This window comes from Olea europaea, unplaced genomic scaffold (assembly GCF_002742605.1).
Source record: "Olea europaea var. sylvestris unplaced genomic scaffold, O_europaea_v1 scaffold1787, whole genome shotgun sequence".
Classification (NCBI taxonomy): Eukaryota; Viridiplantae; Streptophyta; class Magnoliopsida; order Lamiales; family Oleaceae; genus Olea; species Olea europaea.
Window position 1 is genome coordinate 113,960 of NW_019235605.1, and position 27,370 is coordinate 141,329.

Genomic DNA, 27,370 nt, shown 5'->3' on the forward strand with positions numbered 1-27,370 from the left:
ATGGGTTTTAAACTCCTTAACTAAAAAGGTCCACCAATGATGCCAATCCTACTTGTCATTACTCAAAAGGTAATTCACGGGTTCAAAGGGTACTAATAAGTCATTCGATATATGGATGGTGGCAGCATTATTTAAATCCGCGATAACCCTATCTTAATAAAAATAATGCTGGTTGTTATTGATGTGAGGGTTGAGCTTAAAACTCTTAATGAAGTTCAGTGCTAAAACACAAGTACATCTAAAAGTAACAAAGGTACTAAACGAATTTCACCTAAGCAATCATCAAAGTGGTACCGCCTTAATAGAGAGTTGGAGTTCTCTCTTAAAGGATTGTTGAAAAGGATAAGCGCAAGGCCATAATAGCGCTAAACGAGTTATGAGGAACTTGAGAACACGTGGTACTTGTGTGTGTTCTTGTCGGTGTTGTCATATGGAATAAATGGTTCAAAACTTTATGCTACCTTTGATTCCGACTTTACTTTGTGTGAATTACACCATGGTTAGATTCAAATCGAAAGATATCTAGTCGTTATGCATGAGTATAGTATGATTTGAGTATGAGATTTTTTCTCGAATTTTGAATAAGTGGGGGATTGTTGCAATTGTTGTTTAACATTCAAGAAAAAATGAAACGTGCTGAAAAATTTGAAGAAAACTAAAGAAACGGTATTAGAGGCAAAACCTTGTGCCATGCCACCGCATAGGTAAAAAGGCTATGCAATTGCATGGCTTGTTGCAGGGAATTTGGGGTTCTCTTTGGGTTGTTCTATGCAATCGCATAGATTAATACTATGCAGTCCCGTAGTTATAAGAAATTGACCGTTGGAGGTCGGTTTCCTACCGTTGCAACTTCAAATTTTGGTGGCATTTCGACCTATTTCGATATCGCGCGCATTGGTAGTGGCCTATATATAGGTGATGCATCTCAAGCCAAATACAAGTGAAAAACATTTGTGATCCATATTCATTCCAAAATCAAAGATTAAATTCTTGATTTACATTCATATTCAAATCTTCCTTGTGTTCTTATAGTTTGAAGGATTACACTCGTGCTTTAGTGTTACATCCTTTATAAGGCTTGATATAATCCTACGAATCTTTTGTTAAAATCCTTAAGCATCTCAATCAATCTCGAGAAGAGGCAAATATAGTTCGAGGACAGCGATTACGCATTCGAGCTTTCGATCCTGTTCTTTTCAATTTTATGGGGTTAATCATCTTGTGGTTGTATTCTTGTGATATTCCTCGTCTTTTCTTCATCCCTCCAAAATTTTCTATCAATTCCTGCAATTATTTGGGAGGAGCGACGTATAAATTTTCACTCACTTTAGAGAATCTTTACTCAAGATCATTGGTATCCAAATGGTAAATGTTGAAGAGATGACGTCTATTTTCACAGCTGCTTAAACTAATAATATTTTTGAAAGGTACTTAAACTAATAATATTAGTCTCAAGGAATCACTAATTAGCAAAATAAATTGGTGGAAAACACTTTGATTCATTAGCTAACTAATCAAGTAAGAGTCTGGACTTCATCACGTGCATAATCGACTGGATATTACTTATTTACATTTTTTAGAAGGAGAAGAAGATATTATATGTTTTTTCCCCATTAGTGCAGGTATTTTATAGGCAAAATAGATCATACCATTCGTACTTCATGCATTGAGTTGAAATTTTCTACCATTGCTTTATGTTCTTTGTATGGATAAAATTGTATGATGAATATTGACAAAATTTTTCACAGGAACAAGACACAGAAGCGGGTTACTGCTTTTAATAGAGATCTTCCTCCATCAAATGAACAGTTCCTCTTAGATTTTGAGCAGCTAAAGATCCAATTTCCTGTAAGCTTTGAGACATAAGTGCTGGTAGCATCAACAGATTATTGATTACATTAAATTTGTTTCTTGACTTAGTGGTGCATCTTTTCCAGGACCAGGTGCAGCTGCTTGCAGTGACAGAATCTGTTTTAATTTCTCTGGTTATCCAGTGTTGTATTCATGCACCTCGGGCTGAGTTCCTTCTCTTTGCTTTACGTAGTTTGTGCAGTATAGGTTACATAAACTGGGATACTTTCTTGCCTTCTCTTCTTTCTTCGGTTTCTTCTTCAGAGATGTCTGTTGGCCAAGGGAGTCAAACACTAGCAGCTGTCGCTTCCACAACTTCTTCACAACAGTCGGCAATCTTGCCATCCTCAGCTGTGGTTCCTAATACCTCTAATTTTCAGTCGTCAAATCCTGCATCTCCCTTGCCTTCTGTTCACGCTATTGGATCCCCTGCTCAGTCAGCAGCGGAACCTTCATCATGTGCCACATTATCACCCACGAAGCCAACTGATGCCATCTGCAATGGGCAACAGCCTGCGAGGGTCAATTTATCAATCCGAGATAGTGCTTTAAGCAGTCTACGCCAGTTGTGCTGCAAGATAATTTTGATTGGCCTTGAATCTAATCTAAAGCCTGTAACACACGCAGATATTTTCTACCATATGTTGAATTGGCTAGTTAACTGGGACCAAAAACAACAGGGAGTTGATGAATTTGACAGTATAAAATACTCGAAACCTGACAAAGCCCTAATTGAATGGCTACACAGTTGTTTAGATGTGGTCTGGCTGTTAGTTGAGGATGATCATTGCCGTGTGCCCTTTTATGAACTTCTTCGTAGTGGTTTGCAGTTCATTGAGAATATACCAGATGATGAGGCCTTGTTTACACTGATTCTGGAGATCCACAGAAGGCGAGATATGATGGCTATGCACATGCAAATGTTAGATCAACACCTTCACTGCCCCACATTTGGAACCCCTCGGCTTTTGCCGCAGGCTACAAACATGTCTGGCGAAACAGGGGCTATTGCGAGATATTCACCAATTACTTATCCGAGTGTGCTTGGAGAACCTTTGCATGGAGAGGTGATGCCTTTTTCTGTTAACTTGTGAGCAGTTATTTTATGCCTTCCCTTGATCTGGAAATAGAATTATTTAGAATATTCGATAAAGGTCAGAAATTAGAATTCCATATCTGAAGATGTAGGAGGACTTTCTAACAGGCACTAATTGCTAAAGGTTGGGGAACTATATGTGCAATATCCCCTGCATGTTAAGAGCCAAATATGGCATTAGCTCCTTGAGTTGATGTCAGCCCTTAGTCTTCCTATAACTATTGTTTTAAATGTTTCTCTTTTTTGAGACGAAGAAATGAAGCATAAGACTAGAAATCTCCGACCATGAAAAGTTAGAACGAGAGAATGATTGAAACCATATTTATGCTCTCTTTTTAAATAAGAAGATTACACTAAATGGTTCCCTTTAATTTAACACCTGTGTGTTTTTCGGAATAGGATCTTGCAGCATCTATTCAAAGAGGAAGTCTTGATTGGGAGCGAGCTCTGCGATGTTTGAGGCATGCTTTTCGCAACACTCCATCTCAGGACTGGTGGAAGCGTGTGCTTCTTTTGGCTCCCTGCCATAGGCATCATGCACAAGGACCTACTCCGGGTGCTGTTTTTACTTCTGATATGATTTGTGAAGCCACAATTGATAGGATTGTAGAATTACTGAGGCTGACAAATTCAGGCAATATATCTTATACTCTTTTTCTTTTTAAACATGTCTTTTGCTTTGTATTTAGATTGTCTCTCCTTTGCTCTTGGCATGTTTAAATATGTGTTTTCTTTTTACTTGTCTTTGTAACATTGCATTGATGTAGCCATCGTTATTCTGTTGTAAACTGTGGTGACCCGAATCCTTAACGATTCGAGGGTCATTAAATTATAAACTAAAACTAACTTAAAGAATATTTAACACAATCATATAAATTATTAAAGCACTTACCAAAATTCAAATAATGTAATGAGTTTAATAAATTAACTTGAAACGAGAAATTTCTTAAAATATTTAAAATCAAATGAAATAATAATAGTTTGACAACGTAATAATTTTATTATTGAAACTTTTGCCACCATAAGCTATCTTCGTGCTGACCGATTCGAATCACTGAAAAGTAGAGACATAATGGGGTGAGAATAATTTTCAATAAGCGTGCGTGAATAATGAATTCATATATGTATTTTTACTGAAAGTTCATAACTTGCATAAGGAGACACGAAAATTAGACTGAATACGTAACATGGACCAAACATAACATGGTCGTAGAAATATTACATACAAACATTAGCCACTATAAAAATAAAGCATAACTTACTTTCTCACTGGACAATTCAAAGTGATAAAAGAAGTTATTATTGAAAAGAGATCCTTGATCCGCGCGTGGGATTGATTATTCATGTGTGATTGTATAAGTATATAGCTATATTTAATACAAAAATGACAAGAAAGAGAGGAAGTGGAGAGAGAAAGTTTTAGAGGTGGAGAGACAAAGTTTTAGAGTTGTTGAGGGGTAGTTTAGTGTTGAGTTTCTCCTAGTTATAGTATAAATTCTTGATCATGTGTAGAAAAGTGAAAGGAAATGACTAAATGTTAGGTTTGGTCAATATGCATAAATGGTGTATTGTCATGAAAATTGTCAAATCAATACCTTTAATCATGTGGTCAAATCAAATCACTTAGCTTAAAATTTGCTATAAATAATTCATGTGGTCAAATCAATTTCCATTAATTACGTGGTCAAGTAAATTATATTGACTTGAAATGTGGTGTGAATAATGCATGTGGTCAATAAATCATCTTTAATTAGGACCAATTGACATATTAACATATGTTTTACACATGATTTCATCTAACTTCCAAAATAACTTCTACTTCGGCATTCAAACTATTGGTCAATAACTAATAAGATCATTAGACTAGAGCAATAATCAATAAGGTCATTAACCTTAATAATAGGGCACTTGAGTCCTAAATTTGAATCTAACTAGTAGTAAAAATTTGTGACGTTACATAAACCATGTTTGTCAGATAGTGAAAATTCTTGTCTAATAGAACTTTCCTAATCTGTTCTGTAGTATTGTCAAACTATAGGGGTAGAATATATCATATGGACATAGATGTTTGTCTTTATCCACCAGAAAATATATATAACTAAGGTCCTCAGTTTGTCATCTCTCCTTTAATTATGCCCCAAGATCACTACTATAATTATGCTAATGAGGTCAACTATACAGTAATGGAATATAACTAATTGCAGCTATTCTCCTCATACTCTAATTATAATCTTTAGAAAGCTATGTTTTGTATGCTTTTTTACTTGCGCAATTCACTTTTTTCCTTTGTAGATTATTTTATTTTGCTCATACTGTTAATCTGCAGAAACAAATTGCTGGCAAGAATGGCTTATCTTTTCCGACTTGTTCTTTTTTCTGATGAAAAGTGGATGCCTTGATTTTGTTGACTTTGTGGACAAGTTAGTTTCTCGGCTTCAGGATGGTGATCAATATATTCTTAGGACAAATCATGTCACGTGGTTGCTTGCACAAATTATCAGGGTTGAGCTAGTGATGAATGCTCTAAATAAAGACTCAAGAAAGGTTGTTTCTTATATGATTTGTACTGACAAAATTTTTATCATCTCTACTGGTGTGTCTCGAGTCCTACTCTCCGTGTTCATAATCCTCGTGTTCTTTCTAAAGTTTTCTGTTGAGCAGTTCAGCATGTCTTGATAAAATTACGTTTCATTTGTTTTATATACCAAATAATCTCGTTGATGTTTAAACAACCATTTGGATCTAATATTTATTGCAAGGATAGCTGTCAATAAATAAATCAATCAATTTAGAATACAGTTTGACTTCTAAATTACGATCTGCTGGTAGGTGGAGACAACCAGAAAGATTCTTTCATTTCACAAAGAAGACAGAAGCTCTGACCCTAATAATCCGCAAAGTATATTGCTCGACTTCATTAGCAGTTGTCAAAACTTGCGCATTTGGTCACTGAATACATCAACTAGAGAATATTTGAATAATGAGCAGCTTCAAAAGGGGAAGCAAATAGATGAATGGTGGAAGCAAGTAAGCAAAGGTATACATCCACACGTCGTTAGATATCTTTGTATATACAGTGATATAAATTTTTTTTCACTTAATATTCATGTAGTAGTCATACTACTCATAACCTATTATTTTACCTGAATGCCTTATGTATATATGCTCTGAGTACGCATGCCATATCTCCAAATTTGATACAGTGAACACTTATGAAGTGCTTTTAAACCAAAAGTCTTGCCGACATTCAAGTAATAGAAGTGGAAAATAATGTCTAATGCTTGTATCTGGGAAGAAGTGGTCATGGATGGTGGTGATATGCATACTTATGTTAGAATAATTGGTATAATCTGAGAGAGGAACAGGACGGAATCAAATGGGGAAAACAAAGTATGATAGTGTGGAATAATCACCTGTAGTAACATAAAGAATAAAAGAAAAATTAGTGAGAGGGGAGTCTGGCAGAGATGTCATGGTATTGTTGGTTGTGGTTCTTTTTTTCTTTTTTTTTTTTGCGTCTCTAGGTTTAAGCGAATATAAGGAAGATTAAGTACACCTGGTTTCAGTCCCTGATATCATATCAGCTGAGCTATAAAACACTTATATTATCTTATGGCAGATAAAAAGGCATAAGTGATTTTTATCTGTTAGATAGGGTCACGTATAGTTAAATGTGTTCAACAAGAATCTTTTTCATATTTTATATTTTATATATTTTTAACGGATGCTCTAAAACACTGCCTCTTGCCAGTATATTATGATCATGTTATTGCGCGCCGTCTCTTGGTTATGTTCTCATGGGAGCTATCTTATAGCCCCAGGAATTCCTATTATTGGGTTTAGTTGTTTGTTCTTTTTGCAAGCATAAGTATCAGCAAACGCTCCTTTGCAATAACATCTAGTAAATTGTCATCTCAAAATTTGCTTGCCAAATTATATTCCCCGTCGAAGGGGTAAATATGATTTGCCTAAGAGCTATATGAAAACCCCTTGTGTCTACTCCTCCTCCTCCCTCTCCCCCTCGCCATTCCCCTTCCCAAAAAATATGGTTTGCATAAGAGCCATATGAAAACCCCATGTCTCCTCTTCTCCTCCTCCTGAGAAGGCTTGACAATTGCATAATTTTCATAAATGGGTAGAGGTGAGACTTGAACTCATATCTTTCGACTTTGGTACTACGTTGAACCACCTCATCTGAAAGTTAAAGCTTTTAGAGAGATACATTTATATATTTTAATTTTGTCTTCAACAGATCTGTTTATTAATTCTGTTTGTTTATTCAAATGCTTCAAATATTAGGTGAACGAATCATGGACTATATGAAAATGGACGAAAGGTCAATTGGAATGTTTTGGGTTGTTTCTTACACTATGGCACAGCCTGCATGTGAAACAGTGATGAATTGGTTAACCTCTGCCGGAGTTACAGAGTTGTTACCCGGACCAAATTTACAGTCGAATGAGACATTAATGGTGATGCAGGAAGTTAGCCCACTTCCAATATCATTGTTATCTGGATTTTCAATAAATCTATGTTTGAAACTGGCTTTTCAGATGGAAGAATCCATGTTTTTTGGACAGGTAAAAACTATGACACACAATATCAAGCATATGCAAGTGCACGAGTGTCCTGAGTAATATGCTAACATTCATTAGAGCATATGTTACACATTCTCATACGTAACTGGAAAAAATATCACGCATGAAGAAGCTAACCTTGGCAAGAGGCTTTTCAACCACGCGTGAGTATGAAAAGATTGCCCAGTTTTGGTCCTCTTCAATATCTTAGCATCTTCTTCCATCAAGGCTATTCCCCTTGGATTAGGAACTGTTAAATATTTTCCTTGTGCATTTTTCCACTTCGACAAATGGTACCCTGGTAGACTAACTTCTTAAATTTGACTGTTGCACTTGAAACAGGTAGTGCCTAGCATTGCCATGGTTGAGACATATGTTAGAGTGATGCTTGTCTCCCCTCATGCATTATTCCGTTCACTCTTGACAGTAATTTCCATTGTCCTCAAATTTATGCTTTCTACTTTGATTTGGTATGGGACAATAATTGATGATTCTGTTTATTGAAGCACTGGAATTTCTTTGATGTGATGCCTTGATTCCATTTTATTGCTTTGTGTTTTGGCTTTTTAATATTCTTAAGAACATTCAGACTGGTCAGAAAAATTTATTCCTGCTATTAGAACTAATTAATATAGAGTAGGCATGGTTCTATCTCTGGTCAAATTAGCGGATACCTTCCATTTGAAAGCCAACTTCAAGGTTGGGACATGGCTCTAGATATGAATTTTGGTCTCAACCAGTAATTATATAGTTATTGCTGGCACGCTTGTCTATGTGTTGGATGCCATGTAGTTGAATGTTGGGAATTATGAAGGGAAAGTAATCGAGACAGAAATGTGAAGAGGAAGAAAGAGTGAGTATTACTTTGCATTTTTTTCCATTTTTAAATGCTAAGAGAGACTATTTATAAGGTTACAAATAACCAGAAAAAGAAAGTTATAACTACCTACCATTATCTTTGCTATGAATACCTTCCACAATATGCCAGATGAATACCCACCATAATTTGTTATATGGAAAAAGGAAACTAGCAAACAAGGAAAGTCAAATTTTCCAACGTTCCGTCTCCAGCTAGTGAGAAGATATTCTCTCACAGGATTTGACAGAATGTTTGATTTTTTTTTTAGGTAATCAGGTGCTTTTATTAATCAAAAGAGAATAAACAGAAGTGTATTATCAGTTTAAATAATATAGAAATAATAAGAAATTAGGCAACATTAGAAGCCATGACATTAAACCAAGTATACAAAGTTAGACAAAACATTTCTTTGATTTGCTCTGTTGTTCGTGTTTGGTCTTCATACCATCGACTGTTCCTCTCTCCACACATACTTACAATGCATCCCGGGATAAGATTCCATACAAGCTTGCTATTTTTATCATGAAGTTTTCTCCTTCATGCCTGCAACACATCCTCTATACGCTTAGACAATACCCAGTCTATATGTCGAGACGCTAGAATACTATTCCACTGCCACGAACACCATCACAATGAATGAACAAGTGGCCAATCGTCTTACCATTCCTCCACACATAGCACCACTCGATTATGTAGAAACCTTTTCTTCAAAGATTATCCATTGTTCAGACTTGTCTCCTCACGATCGTCTGTAGTAAAAATACCACCCGTGGAGGCAATTTACATTTCACACCTTCCAGGGGAATGGACCTGCGATGAACTATTCGTAGGTCCCAAAAGGGATCTGAAATTGGTGTGAACTTAAAAATACCATCCTGTATCAACCTCCACTTGCTATGATCACCCTCTCCTACCCGAATTTACACCCTATGCAAGGAGGTCAAGAACAGCGCATAGTCATCCAATTCTCAATCTCGTAAACCCCTCCCAAAAGTAATATTCTACCCGTAACTCCCATTGTGAATGTCTAATACATCATTCATTGTAGCAGAAGGCATCATGGCAATGCGATGCAAAGGAAAATCCACTTTTAGCGGTTGATCGCCACACTAACAATCATCCTAGAATCTAATATTATTAACATTTCCCATCGTAAAAGTCAATCTATTCTGGAAGTCACTCCATCCTCGTCGGATGTACTTCCACAAACTCACCCCATAAGAACCACGAACCTCGACCGAGCACCAAACCCCCCTCATCACACCGTACTTCACCCCAATGATTTCTCTCCAAAAACTCTTATTTCACTTCAAATTGCCACAACTACTTGTCCAATAAGGCCTTATTAATCAAAACAAGACTCCTCAATTCAATGCCCTCTCTCCTTATAGGAGAGCAAACAACACCCCAATTAACCAAATGAATTTTCCTCTCCTCTCCCACCCCTGCCCAAAGAATCTCCCTTTGAATCCCGTCTAATCTATTTGTCACTACAACAGGAACATGAAACAATGACAAAAAATAAGTAAGAAGATTATAGATAGTGAATTTAATGAGAGTAAGCTATCCTTACATACGCTTCCGCCCTTTTCACAATACAATTTCAAATATGCGAACTTTTAAACCGTACCCCTAAAAGGAGCTCTAGCTATGACATAGGCAACTGTGTAAACCTGTAAGACTTCTACCTTGGTATATGTAGATTAGGGGTCCACCTAATGCGTAAAGAAAAAAAACTCTTTGGTATAATAATAAACAAAAACCCAATATATCAGCCAACTCCACGTTAACAACCTTTCGCACTGGTATAGCCTCAAAGTTTGCCAAATTTATCTTCAATGCAGACACCGCTTCAAAGCATAGAAGCAAACGATGCAAGTTCCTAAATTGCTCATCATTTGCATCACATAAAATTAGTGTATCTACAAATAATAAAATGGTACACCTGGAAGTCACAAATTGTAAAGCCTTTTAACAAACCCTCCCCTACAGCTTTCTCCATCATCCTACCGAAGATCTCCATTATAATAACAAACAGTAATGGAGACAAAGGATCCCCTTTCCTCAAGCCTCTACTGCTCCTAAAATAACCCTTAGGGGTACCGTTGACCGAAACTGAAAATGAAATAGTAGAGATACAAAATTGAATCCATTTACACCACTTATTTCCAAAGCCACGTCGCCTAAGCATGTACAAAAGGAACTCCCAGTTCACGTGGTCATAAGCCTTCTGAATATCGAGCTTATATAGCATCTCTAGAACCCCAAGTGTAATCTTGAATCAATACATTCATTCGCTATAAGTACAAAATCTAAGATTTGCAATGGAGTGTTAGCCTTCTTGTTAAAACAGACATGAAAAAAAGGGTAAAGCAATACAAGCTGGGATAATTGAAGATTCATTTCTTGGATCATTATCAAAGTCCTTTTAAAACTCTCATTGGACTACCGCAACAAAAGGCGAGGGCTTTAGTACATGTCTATAAACTTCTTCATTCATGAAATTTTTGATGACATGCTTTGTATCTAACCTAATCGTAAAGGCTCCTTAAATATTGAAAGATGTAAGGGATTTTACCTTCTCAATGGGAGGCTTGGACCAATAAAATTTCCCCGACCGTAGCCCACGGATTTGATGGAGAGAACTCCTAAATATCTTCATTTGAAAGTTTCACAAAATGCTCTCCATTGAAAGAAATAGGAGAATTATCTGGAAAAGGGGAGAAGAAGACGGTTGCTCGAAAGTGGGGACGAAAGATTTGCTCCATGCTGTGGGATGGTGGTTAAAATTGTGGGGGCAGCGTGGAGGTGGTGGGGGCTGTTGTCGAAGACAAGTTTGAAATGGTCGCTTTTTGAACTGTTTAAGCTTTTAGACGGTATGGTTAAGATAATAAGAGAGTCGGTCAAATTGTGCACGTGTTAGAAGTTTGAATTAAAAAAATGAATCTGCATGTTAAAGACATGATTTCAATGAATATGTGGACCTGTTCTAACACCTTAAGCTTTTAGATGACATGGTAAACTTACGTTAGGGGATTTAGGTGTGGTAGAGCTCTCTCTCACGAGGGAAGGAGGGAAAAATCTAGAGAGAAGTCAAAAGAGAAATTTTTCTAAGACAGATTTTTAGGTTTAATTTGAATCAAGATAAGACTTAGTTTGTTCTATATGTCTCTTCCTTTAATGAAAAACCAAAACAATAGTGTACATGCCAGCAATTATTCTTATGTTGATATTTGAAAAAAGTATAAAGTGATAGCAAGAAAGGTAATTGGGTAAGCATCGCAAACTGGTTGTAATGTGCCTTAGTTATGGAAAACTTCAAGAAATTGGAGATTTTGAAGCCTCTGCAGTAAAAGTAAGGGTGTCATTGGTGCACATTCCCCCCCCCCCCCCCCCCCCATCGGATATTATAAAGACCTAAGAAGTGTATTAACGTGCTATTGACTTGAATATGATTAAAAGGTTATATTTGTACTATATTTTTTCCACTCCGAAGTGGATTAATGCTGATCTTCCCCAAAATGCTTTTGGAAAGCTGTTTACATTTTTTCTTTGCTTCTGTTTCTTGTTGTATTTATAAAAATTCAGTGTTCTATCCACTTCTAATTTTTTTATCTGTTGATCTATAAAATGGCACGTAATTGTGGCTGAACTTTATTTCTTATTGCATATTTTAATTTCTTCATTCTAGTTCTGATGTCAAACTTCCATTGCAGCTACTAGCCCAAAGGAACCAAGCCTCAATGAGCAAACCCGCAGCTTCCATTTTGGTGTTCGAAATGCTGAACTATCGTTTGCTTTCACTCTACAGGTGAAGAACACCTTTTCCAGTGTTCCTTCTTTGAGCTTTCAACGTTATCAATTTAATTCTGTCCAGGCAACCTGGCTGAGACATAACTGTACACACCATGGTCATGAGACATGTCAGGACACTTTAGGATCTAAGTGTGATTATAAAATTAAAAGTACAGCTGATTATAATCTGATGAACTTTGGGTTTAAAGGAAAAGACAAATCTAGTATGATGGGACAAGTCAGGAGAGATACCTCATGTTTGTTAGGAGGTAGGTCGCCCCTGGGAATCATTCAATACTTTTCCTTCTGTGGAGGTCAAGTTTTGACTCGTTTCCTTGCCCTGTGAGACCATAATAGAGGAAGCTTTTGTCATGCAAAAGTTCTTGCAGTAACTATCATTTTTGACGCTTTCAGTCAAGCTGAGATTTATTTTATAGTGCGCAGTTGAATAAACAGGCTGATAAAAGTTCTTTTTTTGGTGGTTTCTTTTTAAAGGTACCAAGGAAAGAGCAAAGGTTTAATGTATGATGTCACAAAAATGGTTGCTACATTGAAAGCAAAACGTGGAGATCATCGCCTTTTTAGACTGGCTGAGAATTTATGCATGAATCTTGTTTTATCGATGAAGGACTTTTTCTATGTGAAGAGAGAAGGAAAGGTTGGAGGACAGCTTTGAAACCATAATCCTTTCGTAAATAGCTTTTTACTGCAACTGCACTGACTTTCGTCTGGTTGAAACTCGTGCAGGGTCCAACTGAGTTTACAGAAACATTAAATCGGATTGCAGTAACTACTCTTGCCATCATCATTAAGACTCGTGGCATTGCAGAGGTTGAGCACCTACTATACCTTCAAACAATGCTGGAGCAGATACTGGCCACCAGTCAACATGCGTGGTCTGAGAAGACTCTTCGGTATTTCTCACCTATTTTGCGTGATACCCTGATTGGCAGGATGGATAAAAGGGGTATGGCCATTCAAGCATGGCATCAAGTACGTGGTTTCACTAAAGAAGCTTAGCTTTTCCCTCTTCATTCTCCAATAGAAATAAAACCTCCAATTAATGTGGGTGAACTGTGAGAAGAAATGCAGTTCTCAGCAAGCAAAGTCTCTTTGATCCACTGACCGCTTTTACTGAACTAAGAAAAATAACTACTGAAGTGTAGTAAATAAAACTTCTTTAAGTATATTACGAAAATATATTGGTTACAAGTTTCAATTTGGTAAAAAAACATGTATAAATGTCCGTCCATTGGAACATTTTTAGGTTTCCTCGAAGATTATGGAGAGAGTTGGGTTGGGATAGTGTGTGTTGGGGGGTTCTCGTACTGAATGAGCCAAAAAAGCTAAGTATCTGTTAACATTTGTTTGCCTGTACAGTTTAATCTTTTATCACTCAACTTGGTGTTTCCTCTTGCCACTTTCTTCATTTTTGTATTCTATCTTCCCTGTCCCGGATTTGTAATATCTTGTTGAGATTGATTAATCTTCATCCTTTTGCTGATAATTTGGCGTTACATTCCATGAATACAGTAAGTTTCGTGTTAAGTGATAATAATTGGCAATGTTGACAAAGATTGCACCATGACTTACTTCCTCATCCCCTTCCTGATCATAAGGTGGCGAACATGCAAATTTCCACCTTTTCGAAGAACTGCAAATATCAGTTTGGACAAGCTTTGGCTTGTCTCTACCAATTAAGCAATTTGAAATAGATGGAGGACAATCAGAAGTAATTGCCTGGGTTGAATTTTCCATTTAGTAAGAAACTGTTCTAAGACAAATCCAAAGGACATCCTTTTCTTGAAATACAGAGGGCATTTACAAATGAAGAAAACTTCATTCATAGGTTCTTTACATTGTTTCTTTCCACAAGCTACTTATTTTCCTAACATTTTTTGTTTTTGGCAGGCAGAATCGACAGTGCTTAATCAGTGTACCCGGCTTCTTTCACCATCAGCTGATCCAACATATCTCAGGACTTACATCAATCACAGTTTTCCTGAGCACCGTCGGTATCTCTGTGCTGGTGCATGGATACTTAAGTATGGTCATCCTGACAGCATTAACAGTTTACATCTTGTAAGGTTCTACTTTCCTTTTTTTTTTTTTTTTAAATTTGTCAGATGTTTCTTTTCTTCTCTCTCTCCTTTATTATTATTATTATTATTATTATTATTATTATTATTATTATTATTTATGTGATTACTTGCTCAATGGATTTACTTCTTTCCTTGTATGTTCTAAAATAAGTCTCTCCTCCCCCCTCCTCTCTCTCACATTCATTCAGTTACTCACGAACACATGCACACGCATGCTTGGTGGTATACAGGGTCGTGTCTTGAGAGAATTTTCCCCAGAAGAAGTGACTGCCAATATATATACAATGGTGGATGTACTGCTGAATCATATTAACTTGGAACTACAGCGTGGCCGTTCCTTGCAGGTTTAGACTCTATCCTTTTCCCTTTCCTTATTTTCCAATTGTAAATTTTATATGGTAACATGGTAGCAGTTTTCCTGCTGAAGTTCATTTTATTGATAGTTGAAGGTTAATTTATTTTCCCCTTGTTCAGGATCTTATGCTGAAAGCATGTGCAAACCTTTCCTTCTTCATTTGGACTCACGAGCTTCTTCCTTTGGACATTTTACTATTAGCACTTATTGACCGAGATGATGATCCTCATTCTTTACAAATTGTGGTAGGTTTGATTTGCTATGTACTTTTTTATGCCATTTTGTGGATTCTATTCACCCTATTATTGTCTTCAGAAAATAATGAAGACATATACCTTTTCTTTCCCCAATATATTATGGAGTTCTGAAATAGATATTTCTCATCAAAACAAAAGATGTTTCCATTGGAGTTCTAAGAGAATATTGCTCATATTATTTTTCACTTTCATCTGCTATGGCTAATATGTAGCTGTGCAAATTCCATGGGAATTGGTAAAATTGAGAAATACTGTAAGATGTTACTAATATGATAATATTTTAAAAACAAGAAATAGAATTCCTAAAATTTTATGTTTAAAATAATAATAGTTGTGAAAAGTAGTGTTCTGAAAGGTGGGTCTATCCGTGAGGCTTGAGGCAAAATCCGCGCATATTGAAGGCATGGAAAAGGCAATCAAATAAATTTTGTGAAAATGTGATATTTTTTGAGAATGCGTAGTTATAAAGTAGGAAAAAGTTACTGGTCCCCGTGTAAAATTATTTTGTTGGAAGAATATATGGTTAAAAATAAGTTTGGGAAAAAATGAGTTCCCATGTAAAATTATTTTGTTGAAAAAATCTGTGCTTAAAAATAATTTTGGGGAAAAATTAGTTTTAAAGAATCTGTTGTTACAGGGACTAAGTAATTGTAGTATTTGTGATTACATGGAAATATGTTTTCTAGTAACTATAGTTTGGCCTTCCTTATATAGGCCTTACAAGAGATCAAAATAAGGAAAGAACTTTAACAAGTAATCCTGTAATGTACAAACTATACTTTCCTCCTAACCTTAAGAGTAATAAGATCTATCCTAATTTCTTATACTCGACAAAAATAAGCTTTTCAATCCACTCTTGTTCTACATCATAGGTCTGTTATTGGTGGGGAGATGCCCAGTGTTACTGTGGCAGTGGCATAGGAGTGCAGAATAGGGTGAAGAACTTCTGTTCTTTACATATGTATGGCAATTATCATATATAAATACGGTGGATAAAATGACATTGAATAATGAATAAAGCTTCTGTCATAAGACACTTCTCTTCCGCTTTCATACTGGATCCATTCACGTTTCCTTTTTAATAGATATTGTCGAGGCTCTGGATACTGCTTTGTATGAGAGGTATACTGAGATCAAGATTATTTGATGTTGCGTAGTTTCCTCATTGTCATGGTAGGATTAGTTCTCTGACTACTGTCAGCCTTTTATTAAACCTATTCTCTACACATCTTATGATCTTTGAGGTCCTTGCCTATTCGTTTAGGTTCTAGCTTTTTCGTGTGTAGTTGCTTATTTGATTGAAGTGGCCTGTAAACATCTGGAGCCAGAGATTAGTAGGAACTTAATAATAGGTTGAGGAAGGTTCCTTCTTCGTGAAGATCTGTTCTATTTATTTTTTAATGTGTCATTGGTTTTTTAAAAGTTTTGTGCTCTCCACAGTTTATTAGCTGGTTTCGAAGTGTTTTGATCGAGCAATTTGTCATTCCTTCTGCTAGGAGGTGCAGATTAATTTTTATTTGTTAGCCTCCTCTATGAAGTTCTGAGGGAATTTCTCTGAATTTATATTCTGCTAGATGATGTATAACGTTGAAATTTTAGAAACTTTCATATTGCTTTTGAATCAATATAAATCAATTGTGATAATAAAATTTCTGTAGTTAATTTTCATACTGTTTGTACCAAATGCTATGATGACACGTTTTGTAGATTCACCCACTCTTTTCATTTCCTTTATTGTCCAAACAGATGAACCTACTTGACAGTAAAGAGCTTCAACAAAGAGTGAAATTGTATCTTATAAATCGTGGCCCACCTGAGCATTGGCTTTTCTCTGGAACTTTCAAACGTGTTGAATTGCAGAAAGCCCTTGGAAATCATCTGTCTTGGAAGGAAAGGTGATGTCCTGGACATTGTGTCACTTATTTAAAGAATGCAATATAACTCATAGCATAGAAAGAGATACTTGATTTATTGAATTGCAAAAATTATTGCTCGTCTACCCTAATGACTTAATATTTAGAAGCAAGCAATCATGCCGATTATTTCGTGATGTTACCATGTTATTGAAATTTACAATGCTTGAAAAATGGTAATCTGTTTCATATGCCGTCACATATATCCACTTGCACTGTAGCTGGCAAAACATTTATGGATGATAATAGAAAATTTTCCAATAAGATATTGATTTCCATTTTCAAGAAAAAGGTCTGGCCTTGACTAGTAACTATGGCCTGGAGTGCCCTTCATTCTCATCTTCTTCAAAATGATCTTGGTGATCTGAGTGCTATTGTTGATTGATAAGGGCTGAAACAACATTTAACAAAATTGTGCAGTGATATGATATCCTCTTTCGTCTGACACCCTTTCTTCCAGTTTTTGAGGTTTCTTTCAGTTTCTGAGAAAGAATGGGTGATAATATTCTTCTTAAATGCCGGACATATCTGTCAGTGGTCAGGACGAAGTTTGGTGAAATTGAGTTGAGTGTTTGAACCAACTGATGTTGAAGAGTCAACAGATTATGTGTTGGTTGGACCTTCTTCTAAGAGCAGGATGACCCTGGGGGTTGTTGGTTGTTTCCTATCAATTGGACCTCTCCCATGGGGATGGTCTAAGGGTATATTACTACTCTTAGTGCAATACACGGTTGGAGGATGTAAGCATTATTTGGAACGACTGGGCTTTCAAATCCCAGGGCTCAGCCCTGGATAGGTGGTGGAAACTACCAAGGTTGAGTTCGGTAGGGGCAACAGGAATTTCCGGTGGAAGGTTGAAATGCTTGCTTGCATATCTTTTAATTTTCCTTTGATCATCTAATGGACTGTTAATAATCCTATCCCCTCCCTGTTTGAAAGAAGGGGTGCTTGTAGTTCTGTTAATGAAGCTTTAGGTTAAACAAAGGTTTGAATCAACTAATGTAGAAGAATTAGCATTTGTGTTTAGGGTAAGATACATTATACAATTTGATTGAAATGTAATATACCCTGCAATTTCATGGGGAGGTCCCCATGAGTATTGTTCGATGGTATGGGAACTTTGATAGGTGTTTTTTTAGTTTTTATTTTTATTTTTTCCATTATCTCTTCAGCATGCTATAAAACGTTGCAGTTTTGCTAGTGGGTACCTGCTTGGTTGGTATGGGCTTAACATTAGGAATAACAGTTCATGGTGTACCTCTGGCTTGTGTTGGCATCCAAACAAAATTCCCTAGCAAAGTGTACACTTCCTTTTCCCCAGCTTTCATTCAATATGTTACGGATTGGATCGTGCGAGCACTAGCAAACTATAACTCGAAAGCTGACATAATTGTCAATAATGTATCCTATTCGATTTTCAGTTGTCGTTTATTTCAGTTTGAATTGACATTTGTATTTATCTCTTAACCAAGCATTAACTAATACGACATTCTCATTTAACATATATTTGTATCTTTTCTTTTCTTAACTCCAATGTTATGTTGTGATTATGCCCTTTCCAACAGGTCACTTCATTTTCTTAATGCATGCATTTTGCTTTTAGGTACCCAACATTTTTCGACGATATCGCTGCACGTCTGCTCCCAATCATTCCCCTGATCATCTATCGACTTATTGAGAATGATGCTATTGATGCAGCTGACAGAGTTCTACAATGTTATTCAGCATTCCTTCATTATTATCCTTTGAATTTTACGTTTGTTCGTGATATACTTGCCTATTTCTATGGTCATCTTCCAGCAAAATTTATCCTCCGGATATTGAATGTATTAGATGTGAAAAAGGTGATGATGACTCTTCTTGCCTAGATTCCTTTGTTCTTTTCTGGAACTTTTTAATCATTGACTTGCATGTGTTTGTTTCAGATCCCGTTTTCTGATTCCTTTCCTCAGCATGTTAACTCATCCAATGCTGCCATAGGCCCTCCGTTGGACTACTTTGCTACTCTTTTACTTGGAATAGTAAATCACGTAATTCCTCCTCTAAGTAATTGCTCAAAAACTGGACCAATGGGAGACATTTGTTCCGTTCGAGCTCAACATAACAAGACACAGGCAACATCACAGCCGGGCCCAGCAATTGCTTCTGAAGGTCAGAAACCGTTCTATCAAATCCAAGATCCTGGCACATATACCCAGCTTATTCTTGAAACAGCTGTCATAGAAATCCTCTCTCTTCCCGTAACTACATCCCAGATTGTAACTTCACTTGTTCAAATTGTTGTTCACATACAACCAACTTTGGTTCAATCTAGCAATGGGTTACATGGAGCTTCTAGTGGCGTTGGGCAAAGTTCTGTTTTGCCCACTTCTCCTTCCGGAGGAAGCACTGATTCATTGGGTGCAACCAGGACTACTCCTTCAGCTTCAGGAATAAATACGTCAAACTTTGTTTGGCGAAGTGGTTATACATGCCAGCAGTTATCGTGCTTGTTGATCCAAGCTTGTGGTCTTCTTCTAGCACAGCTTCCTCAAGAGTTCCACGCTCAACTCTACATGGAGTCGGCCCGTGTAATAAAAGATAGTTGGTGGCTAGTAGATGGTAAAAGGTCAGTCAGTGAACTAGAATCGGCTGTAAGCTATGCTTTGTTAGATCCCACATGGGCTGCCCAGGACAATACCTCAACAGCCATCGGTATGCTTTTCTTGAATTTCTTTCTTTCCCTTTTCTAGTTATGTTTCTCAATATTGTTTTAGCTGCCAAACTAAAGCACTATCCACTATTGGCCACTAGAATTTTCTTTTATCATCATTTAGATCGTTCCTACAACTCTTATATATACTTCTATCCTTATCCAAACTCTTATACTATATAATCAGAACAAATAAAAGATGTGAACGTGAAGTGCTTGCAAGGCTAAGCTGTTAAGTGCCTGTAAGTAGAGGAGGCAAGGAATATGTGATTAAAAAATGAAAATGATGATTGATTAGCGTATAAGCACTTAAAAGATTTGCCAAACATGCACAAGATTGTGGCCCATTGACTGGTTCTGAATTGCTATATTGTTTATTCATCTATTATATGATCAGAAAAAAATTTTACTTTCTAATTTCATTCAGGTGGAACCTGATTTACTATGGAAGCTAAGGTTGCGGTTGATTCATTTTTTTATTTTCCATTTTCGGTTTCAAAATGGTTTTTAGTTTTCTCCGAAAACGCCGCGTTTTGGATATTTTCCGCGTTTTGAACATTTATAACTGAAAATGCTCAAAACGATAAAAAATCGTTTTGCGTTTTCGAAGACTCATTTTCGAAAATGAAAATGACGAACCAAATGCGTTTTCCACATTTTTGAAAATGGAAAAAGGCCCGAAAACGCCAAACCAACCTCAGCCTAAATGTTGACTATAATTCCATTTGAGCAGGCTAAATGAATAAGTTAGCAAAAGTGGGTAAACAAGATTAGTTAATGATGGTAAAGGATATTCTAACACGTCTGACAACGTTTCAGTTGACCACCACTGCCACATGACCATAATGAATAAAATTATTTACATTTAAGCTACACGATATTTTCCGCACTTGAACTGATACCTGTTACATACACAGGTAATGTGGTGGCTTTGCTTCATTCTTTCTTCTCCAACCTTCCACTGGAGTGGCTAGACGGAGCGGATCTCATCATTAAGCACCTCAGACCCGTGACATCAATAGCAGTGTTGAGAATAGCTTTCCGGATTATGGGTCCATTGCTTCCAAGATTGGCCAATGCTCACACCCTCTTCACTAAGGTATGTAAAGATGTTATGAGCTTTGCCAGTTTTATTTATTATTATTATTATTATTATTATTATTATTATTATTGTTTTCTTATTTTCTTCTTGCCATTTTCTCTCGGTAGAGGCAAAGAACCTTCTAATAACCTTGTTATTTAAAGATGTTAAATTTAATCAAGCGATCTTGCAAAGATGGAATTGCAGATTGGAGCAGAAAAATATATACTTCTCACGAACCACAGAATACCTTAAAATTCATGAAAAAAATGCTACTTTTCTAGCTAATCGATAAGCAATGTCCATGAAATGGTTGCGGGAGCAATTAAAATAAATGACGAAAATTTAATCCCTATAATATTTTGCTACTGATGGTTTTGTTTTTGTCCATGCCATAATCATTGTACTGTCAGACATTATCGCTGCTGCTAAACGTCATGGTGGATGTTTTCGGAAGAAACTCACAACCAACCGCCCCTATTGAAGCATCAGAGATATCAGACATCATAGACTTCCTGTAAGATCATTATTCTCCTCAAATAACATGTGTCGTTTGCGCTCCTGCATATTACTCGCTAATTCTAATACTATCGAACCACTTCTTTTGACAGCCATCACGTTGTTCATTATGAAGGGCAGGGAGGACCAGTGCAGGCAAACAGCAAACCCAGAGCAGAAGTTTTGGCTCTTATTGGACAAACAGCAGAAAATTTGCGTCCAGACGTACAGCACCTTCTTTCTCACTTGAAAGCTGATGTAAACTGTTCTATATATGCGGCAACTGATCAAAATTCGTCCAAAACAATGCATGACCTGCCGTAGAAAGCTCTCCATTTAAGGTTTTGCCACTTTGCCGGAAAACTTTAACAGATGCTTTGACATAATTTGGTGTGGCAAAAGATGATTTGATAGGAAAGCTGACAGTGTTCAAAGAATCTGGTACTATAGCATGATATATCTATTTATGCTGTTTAGGGGATGGGCACTGCCTTTAGGTTCAAGTTATATATAGTAACAGTTCTGTATAAGTTGTTGGAGCTTTGGGACAGTCCATAAATTTTAAACATGGGAAAAAGATGTGTAAATTGCTTTCTCTGCCTCGTGAAAGATTACTGTATTTGTATAAATATGAATACTTACAATAAACGAGAATCTGTGCCTTATTTCAAAATGTTATGATAAAAAAAGGCAAAAAATATTTTGTTATTAATTTTTCTTTAACCCAGGAATATAAGGAAACTATAAATCTTTAAAAAGTTTGAATCTAATCGAATAGATGCAGGTGTGTACGTACCCATGTTTGAGCTTCATTCTTTAGAAACTTTTTTTTTTTAGAACTCATTTTCAACTATACACTCTAATAAAATAATTTTACTCTTAAATTCAAAACGTTTTCTTACTTTTTAATTATGCATCCTTCAAAAAATTATTATTATAGAACCTATATTCCTAAAAAATGGAGCTAAAAAAAACCCTATTACACAGTTTGCTTATGAGGCAGATTTTAAAATCACCTATTTTATAAATATGTTAAAGAGAGAATAGATTATGAATTATCACTTTTCTTAATAAATGCTAATTTCAATATAACATATTGGTAATCCTACAATATGTCATAGAGGATGCAGCTTGATATAACAAATATCTTCATTAGTCGAAAGCAATGTTAACAGAGTTAATAACAATATAGATGAAAACCATTCACTGAAGATTACTTGCTCTAATCCGTTGCCCGAGCACTGAAGAAACATGGAGGTGGAGCTGTGTATATCAAGATTCAACGGAGACAATGTTGGCCGATAGGTGTGTATCAGTGATCACCAATGGTATGATGGTTGATTAAAATCAAAATCTATTGATGATTTAAACAGAATTATCAACGACAATACATTAATAATTGGTCGACATACTTCCGTGAGCGATTCTCGTCACAATTTTATTAGCAATATTGTCAAGAATCAACGAGGCTTCAGTTACTAACAAGAAGCTGTCAGTGGTGGCGATAGTACTGTTATTATAGAATATGATCGAGATCAATATATATTAGTTATTTAGACAAAATTGCTGACAGCGATATCGAGACTGATCACCGACTCACATTCATCAGTGATTAGCAACACTGATGCGGTCATTGAGGGAGAGTCATCGGTGTCACTAAATTGCTAAATGTTTCAGATTAATTAGATGGTCAATACTTAAGGGTTGGAGACCAGGATGTACAACTTCAACAAGTTGGTACCTCTACTGCAATTTTCCCTATGTAAAATTGAATAAACTTTTCTTTTGAGAAAACATGATCTTTCGGAATTGACTAAAAACATTTGGAGTAAATTGTAAAAAGAGTGTCATTAATCGTAGTCTCTTGTTTGAATTTTTCTAGAGCTATCCAGAGGTATCATTAAAGATCAAAGTTTTCTAACCGTCCTTCAAATTAGGATGTCACACATATTGCTTATATGTTTACGTGTCTTACTTTTTAATGTAAAATAAGAAAATCTCAAAACTTTCAAGGTGACAAGTCTTTTCACTTACAAATGAAAGTGTTCCTAAGCGAAAAATGATATTTCTTCTACTGAATATAATTATTTCGAACTCCTTGTAGACATGCAAACTGATATCAAGCTAAAAGAAAAGTGTTGTGAAAATTGTCGTGGAGTTATTAAAATATTTAGTTGAATTATACCATGTCCCATATTGCCTACAAATTCATTTGTCTCGGCTCTATATCAAATACACACTCTCTTTCGTGTATCTAAAATTCAGTCTTTTAGTAGATTTTGATAAAAGTTTATGAAATGTGTATTAAAAACCCAAATGATCAAAGAACTTCGTATTTGTTTTTAAGTGCAAATATATTTTTTCTTCTCACCTACTAATTTTTATATATTAATAATACTAACATCAAGTGGGTGGGGGCTGTGAGCTTTATTGAGAATAAGGGAATAAAGTAATGGTGAGATGATATAAAGGATATTATGGTATCAATCTGCCATATTCAAAGAAGCCATGAAACAATAACAAAAGTGAAAGGATAATTGATGAAAGAGAAGATTCTACACACTTTTATATACATTTTGAATGACCCTTTGTAAAAGGTGGGGAGTATTGTCCAAAATCATTAATGTTTGCTAATGGCTAATATAATTGTTTATAATATATAAACATTAGAAAAATTAACACACTCAAATAGCTAGCTAGTCAAACTCGATGCGCATGTCCTTGAATTGCTAATAATTCTCTCTTGTCGAGAAGGATATTCGTTCAACTTATTTAATAGTTACATTACCTATTGTCGTATACATAAATAGTACGGAAACTCCATATATAATCGATGTACTTAATAATAATTATGACTACTAACTTTTAAGCGTGAACAAGAAACTACTCATAAAGAATGACCATCCTCTCTAAAGATGTTTATATAAATTAAATTGTAAAATCTTATTGAAGACTTACAAGTAATAAACTAAAATACATGATAACAAATTGAGCATTTGGAATCTTTCGTTATTTACTTTTTTCCACCTTACACACCCTACCAAGTTTTCCTCAAATAAGGAGAAAAACTTTTCAAAAGGAGAAAGTTAGAGAGAATGAACCAGCTGGAAATTAAAGTTCAAAAAATTATGCAAAGCAAATCATTTCCTAAATTGTTCTTCATTTACCACCTGCAAACACAAAAGAAAAAATCAGTTCATTTCCATCTTTCAATGTTAACAAATTATTGAAAATGTTATGGCTTTTCTATTTAACTATTTACTTATCGAAAGATATTGTAGGATCGACCTAAAACCGTTATATCTAAAAATCTTTTCATGATATTCGATTCGACCACCATCATTTATGTGAAGAGGGACGTCGTTGCACCTAACGTACACGAATTCTTGTATTTTTTATTTTCTTTTGTTGAAAGATAGGGAGGAAAAGAGAAGTTCACCTTCACCCTCACAAATTTTAGTGAAGAAAGATAGGAAAACAATTATCACTGCAACACCAGCTATGAGTCCAATTGTAACTGCTAGGGTTCTTTCCATGTCATCGTCATCATCTTCTTTATCTGGGATCAACAAAAACAAATATTTAATCGATTGGATTAACTTTTGAACAGGCCGGAAACCACCAGCCAAGGCGGTGCAGCCGCTTACCGCTTTTGGAGGAGTAGCCACTCTCCGAGAAGCGAGCGTAGCATTTGGCCAAGAACATGTCACCCCAAGTTGAAGATTGACACTCACTTTTCAACCGTCCGATCGCCTCCGATAAACAATCCTGGCACTCGCTCGTACTCAAATCCTGTACACACTGTGCTATACTCTGGGCTTTCCCGGACCCACCAATCCGAAAATACTGGCCTCCACCCGTCAGATAAGCCAGCAAGGCATCCCTCTGAGTCAACACCTCCGAGTCATACCCAATCGACGGCCCACATCTCTTGAACACAACAGTCTTGTCTTCATCCCCCAAGAATGATATATTATCGTACTTCACGAAACACCCATCCAGCTGCAACGCGCCACCCGACGCGCCACCACAGAGGGTCCCAATTCGACTCACTGCATACGTCACGCAGTCGTGGCAGTCGGAGTTACTGATGTCGCCACGGCACTGGAAGAGGGCGTAAACGACGTCGTTTTGGTCGGAGCCGGGGAGGGAAACCTTGAAATTGTTGTAGTTTGAGAAGGCAGCAGAGTTAACAAGGGATGCCAGGATTGAGTTAACGTTTGACTCGTAAGGCGTACCCGGGTTGTATTTGAGCTGAGAACAACCAGCATATACGAAAGATTGCAGAGAAGAAGCTGAAGGGTGTGCAAGAAATGAAAAAACTAGAAGATGACTCCAAATAGATAATACAGAAGAAATTTGTTGAGCATGCATGTTTATTTTCACCAGTTGTGTGTGAGTGTGTTTGAGATAGAGAAGGTGATGAAAGAATATATATATTTGAGGTGGGCGCGATCAGCCAAGTCGAGAATTACTGGGTATCTTGTAAGTAGAAATAGAATGAACTGAAAGGATTGAGACACGTAGGTTGAGCACGAATTTTTTTTGTTCTGTATCTTTCTGTGGTCTGGCTCGAGGTTATTTCAGAAGTTTTCATCGAGCTGGCTCAGGTTTACCAATCACAAGTTTCATGTTAAATGTGGTATGAATACTGAAAATCATGATCAAGGATTCATTTATCAACTGCCATCTGTTTCGGAGTTTTCATTCTCTAAGTCTTTGTTTCATAGGGATTAAAATCATTATTTTAGTATACATTTTGATCAAATTTAATGAAATATGTAATTGAAAAGTTGTGAATTCTATAAAATATATAGTTAAAATTAATTGATAACTTTAACTTAAAATAAAATTTTAATTTTAATTTCTACCGAGACGGAGCTAAGTATAAACGATAGAATATTAATCTAATAAAGGATTATTCGCACAAAACATTTTCACGTGACATTTTTTTCGACGTTTTCACCCATGTTTATATATTTCATCGCCAAAATCATCACTTTCATCCATTTTTTCAATGAAAAGGCTGTGAAATGATGAATATATCCTTTATTTAAATTAAAAAAAAAATTACAACTGTACTTCTAAATATTTTTAAAAAGTACAAACGAGTCCCAAATAAATTATTATAAAACCAAAATAAAATTAAAAACAAAATCATCATCTTCTTCCTCAACCCCTCCCCCCAACCCCATTCTTACCCCCAAATTGCAAATCAAAGCAAAAATCACTACCACCGAACAACAGTCACCACCACAAACCTATTGGAAAAAATGAATAAATGGTTCACTTTTGACACAATTTTCGGTCGGATTCGTTGGTCCAATTTGGAAGATCAAAATTGTTCTGTGTCTCCTCCGTGAGAGCATCAAAATCATATATTTACTTGCCAAAATTGATGAATGAGAAATTGGAGCTCAAAAAGTTGATCATTGGAAGATGGTTTATGTGGGAAAATTGGATTTGTCCCAAATACGAAAAAGAAGAAAGCATGAACCACTTTATATACGGCTATACTTTAGAAAGATGTAATCATATGTAATATAAAGACTCTCTCCACGTGCGCACGCAGAGGTGCAAATCAAGGACCGAAATAGCTTTCGGACCTTGAACTTGTGTGCGAGTGCGACCTGCATACACGAATGTCGGACCGAACGAAGTAAAAGTTGGCTCGTTTGGAGTGTCTACGTTTTGCAATTTTTTGCTTTTTCCAACTGACTATTGAGTTTCTGAAATTGCTAAAACTCCAGTAGAAACTGAAGTGACTCCAATGCTTATTGCCATAGAGTTAATGACAGATTTATCTTATATTAAGACTCATTTTTTAACAATTCTGATACACCAGAAAAACACACGAAAATATAGTATTACAGTTTGCATACACGAAAATATACTGCATATTATTGTTCTGTCTGCATTCGTCTTGGTGGTGATATTGTTCGAATATTAACTCAGTTCGCCGAAATAGTTTCTGCAGTGCTCAGATTCTACTAGTTTTACCGTTGTATCTTGGAAAACAGACGTTTGAATTAAATTTCAAACACTTATGTTGAGGGGGCGAATCTGTTTTAAATAATTGTGCTTGCACAGGCCTCAGGTTGAAGATTCATTTCTTATTTATTTATTTCCTAAATTTTTATCTTAATTGTTCAACTTGCAGATTCATATGCATTTATATTCTTTTTGTGCTTCATATATTTTAACGTTTATTTGCTGCTTATGTTAATAATAAAAATCTAAAAAACTTTTACTAACATTCGGTTTGATAAGTGCATATACGGTGTTCTGCAATTT

General features: G+C 36.0%; 2 protein-coding genes across 2 annotated transcripts in view; one reads left to right on the forward strand and one right to left on the reverse strand.

The window, feature by feature from the left end:
- LOC111378224 (mediator of RNA polymerase II transcription subunit 23) overlaps positions 1–21,741 on the forward strand; it is a 29,445-nt gene extending 7,704 nt beyond the window's left edge. The window contains exons 3-21 of the mRNA XM_023001393.1: positions 1,749–1,848; positions 1,938–2,918; positions 3,347–3,581; positions 5,274–5,491; positions 5,777–5,984; positions 7,247–7,527; positions 7,867–7,950; positions 12,100–12,194; positions 12,674–12,836; positions 12,926–13,171; positions 14,090–14,260; positions 14,511–14,624; positions 14,755–14,880; positions 16,639–16,787; positions 18,409–18,649; positions 18,731–19,499; positions 20,415–20,596; positions 20,992–21,095; positions 21,190–21,741. Of these exons, the coding sequence (XP_022857161.1) occupies positions 1,749–1,848; positions 1,938–2,918; positions 3,347–3,581; positions 5,274–5,491; positions 5,777–5,984; positions 7,247–7,527; positions 7,867–7,950; positions 12,100–12,194; positions 12,674–12,836; positions 12,926–13,171; positions 14,090–14,260; positions 14,511–14,624; positions 14,755–14,880; positions 16,639–16,787; positions 18,409–18,649; positions 18,731–19,499; positions 20,415–20,596; positions 20,992–21,095; positions 21,190–21,400 (4,678 nt within the window). The 3' untranslated portion in view covers positions 21,401–21,741. The remainder of the gene's footprint in view (positions 1–1,748; positions 1,849–1,937; positions 2,919–3,346; positions 3,582–5,273; positions 5,492–5,776; positions 5,985–7,246; positions 7,528–7,866; positions 7,951–12,099; positions 12,195–12,673; positions 12,837–12,925; positions 13,172–14,089; positions 14,261–14,510; positions 14,625–14,754; positions 14,881–16,638; positions 16,788–18,408; positions 18,650–18,730; positions 19,500–20,414; positions 20,597–20,991; positions 21,096–21,189) is intronic.
- A 2,225-nt stretch (positions 21,742–23,966) lies between these two features.
- Positions 23,967–25,708, reverse strand: LOC111378225 (cysteine-rich repeat secretory protein 12-like). Its single transcript, XM_023001394.1, has 3 exons — positions 24,724–25,708; positions 24,516–24,635; positions 23,967–24,246 (listed from the first exon to the last, which is right to left on the reverse strand). Exons 1-3 carry the CDS (start codon positions 25,448–25,450, stop codon positions 24,236–24,238), a joined length of 858 nt encoding a protein of 285 aa, XP_022857162.1. The 5' UTR covers positions 25,451–25,708; the 3' UTR covers positions 23,967–24,235.
- Positions 25,709–27,370: the final 1,662 nt, after the last annotated feature.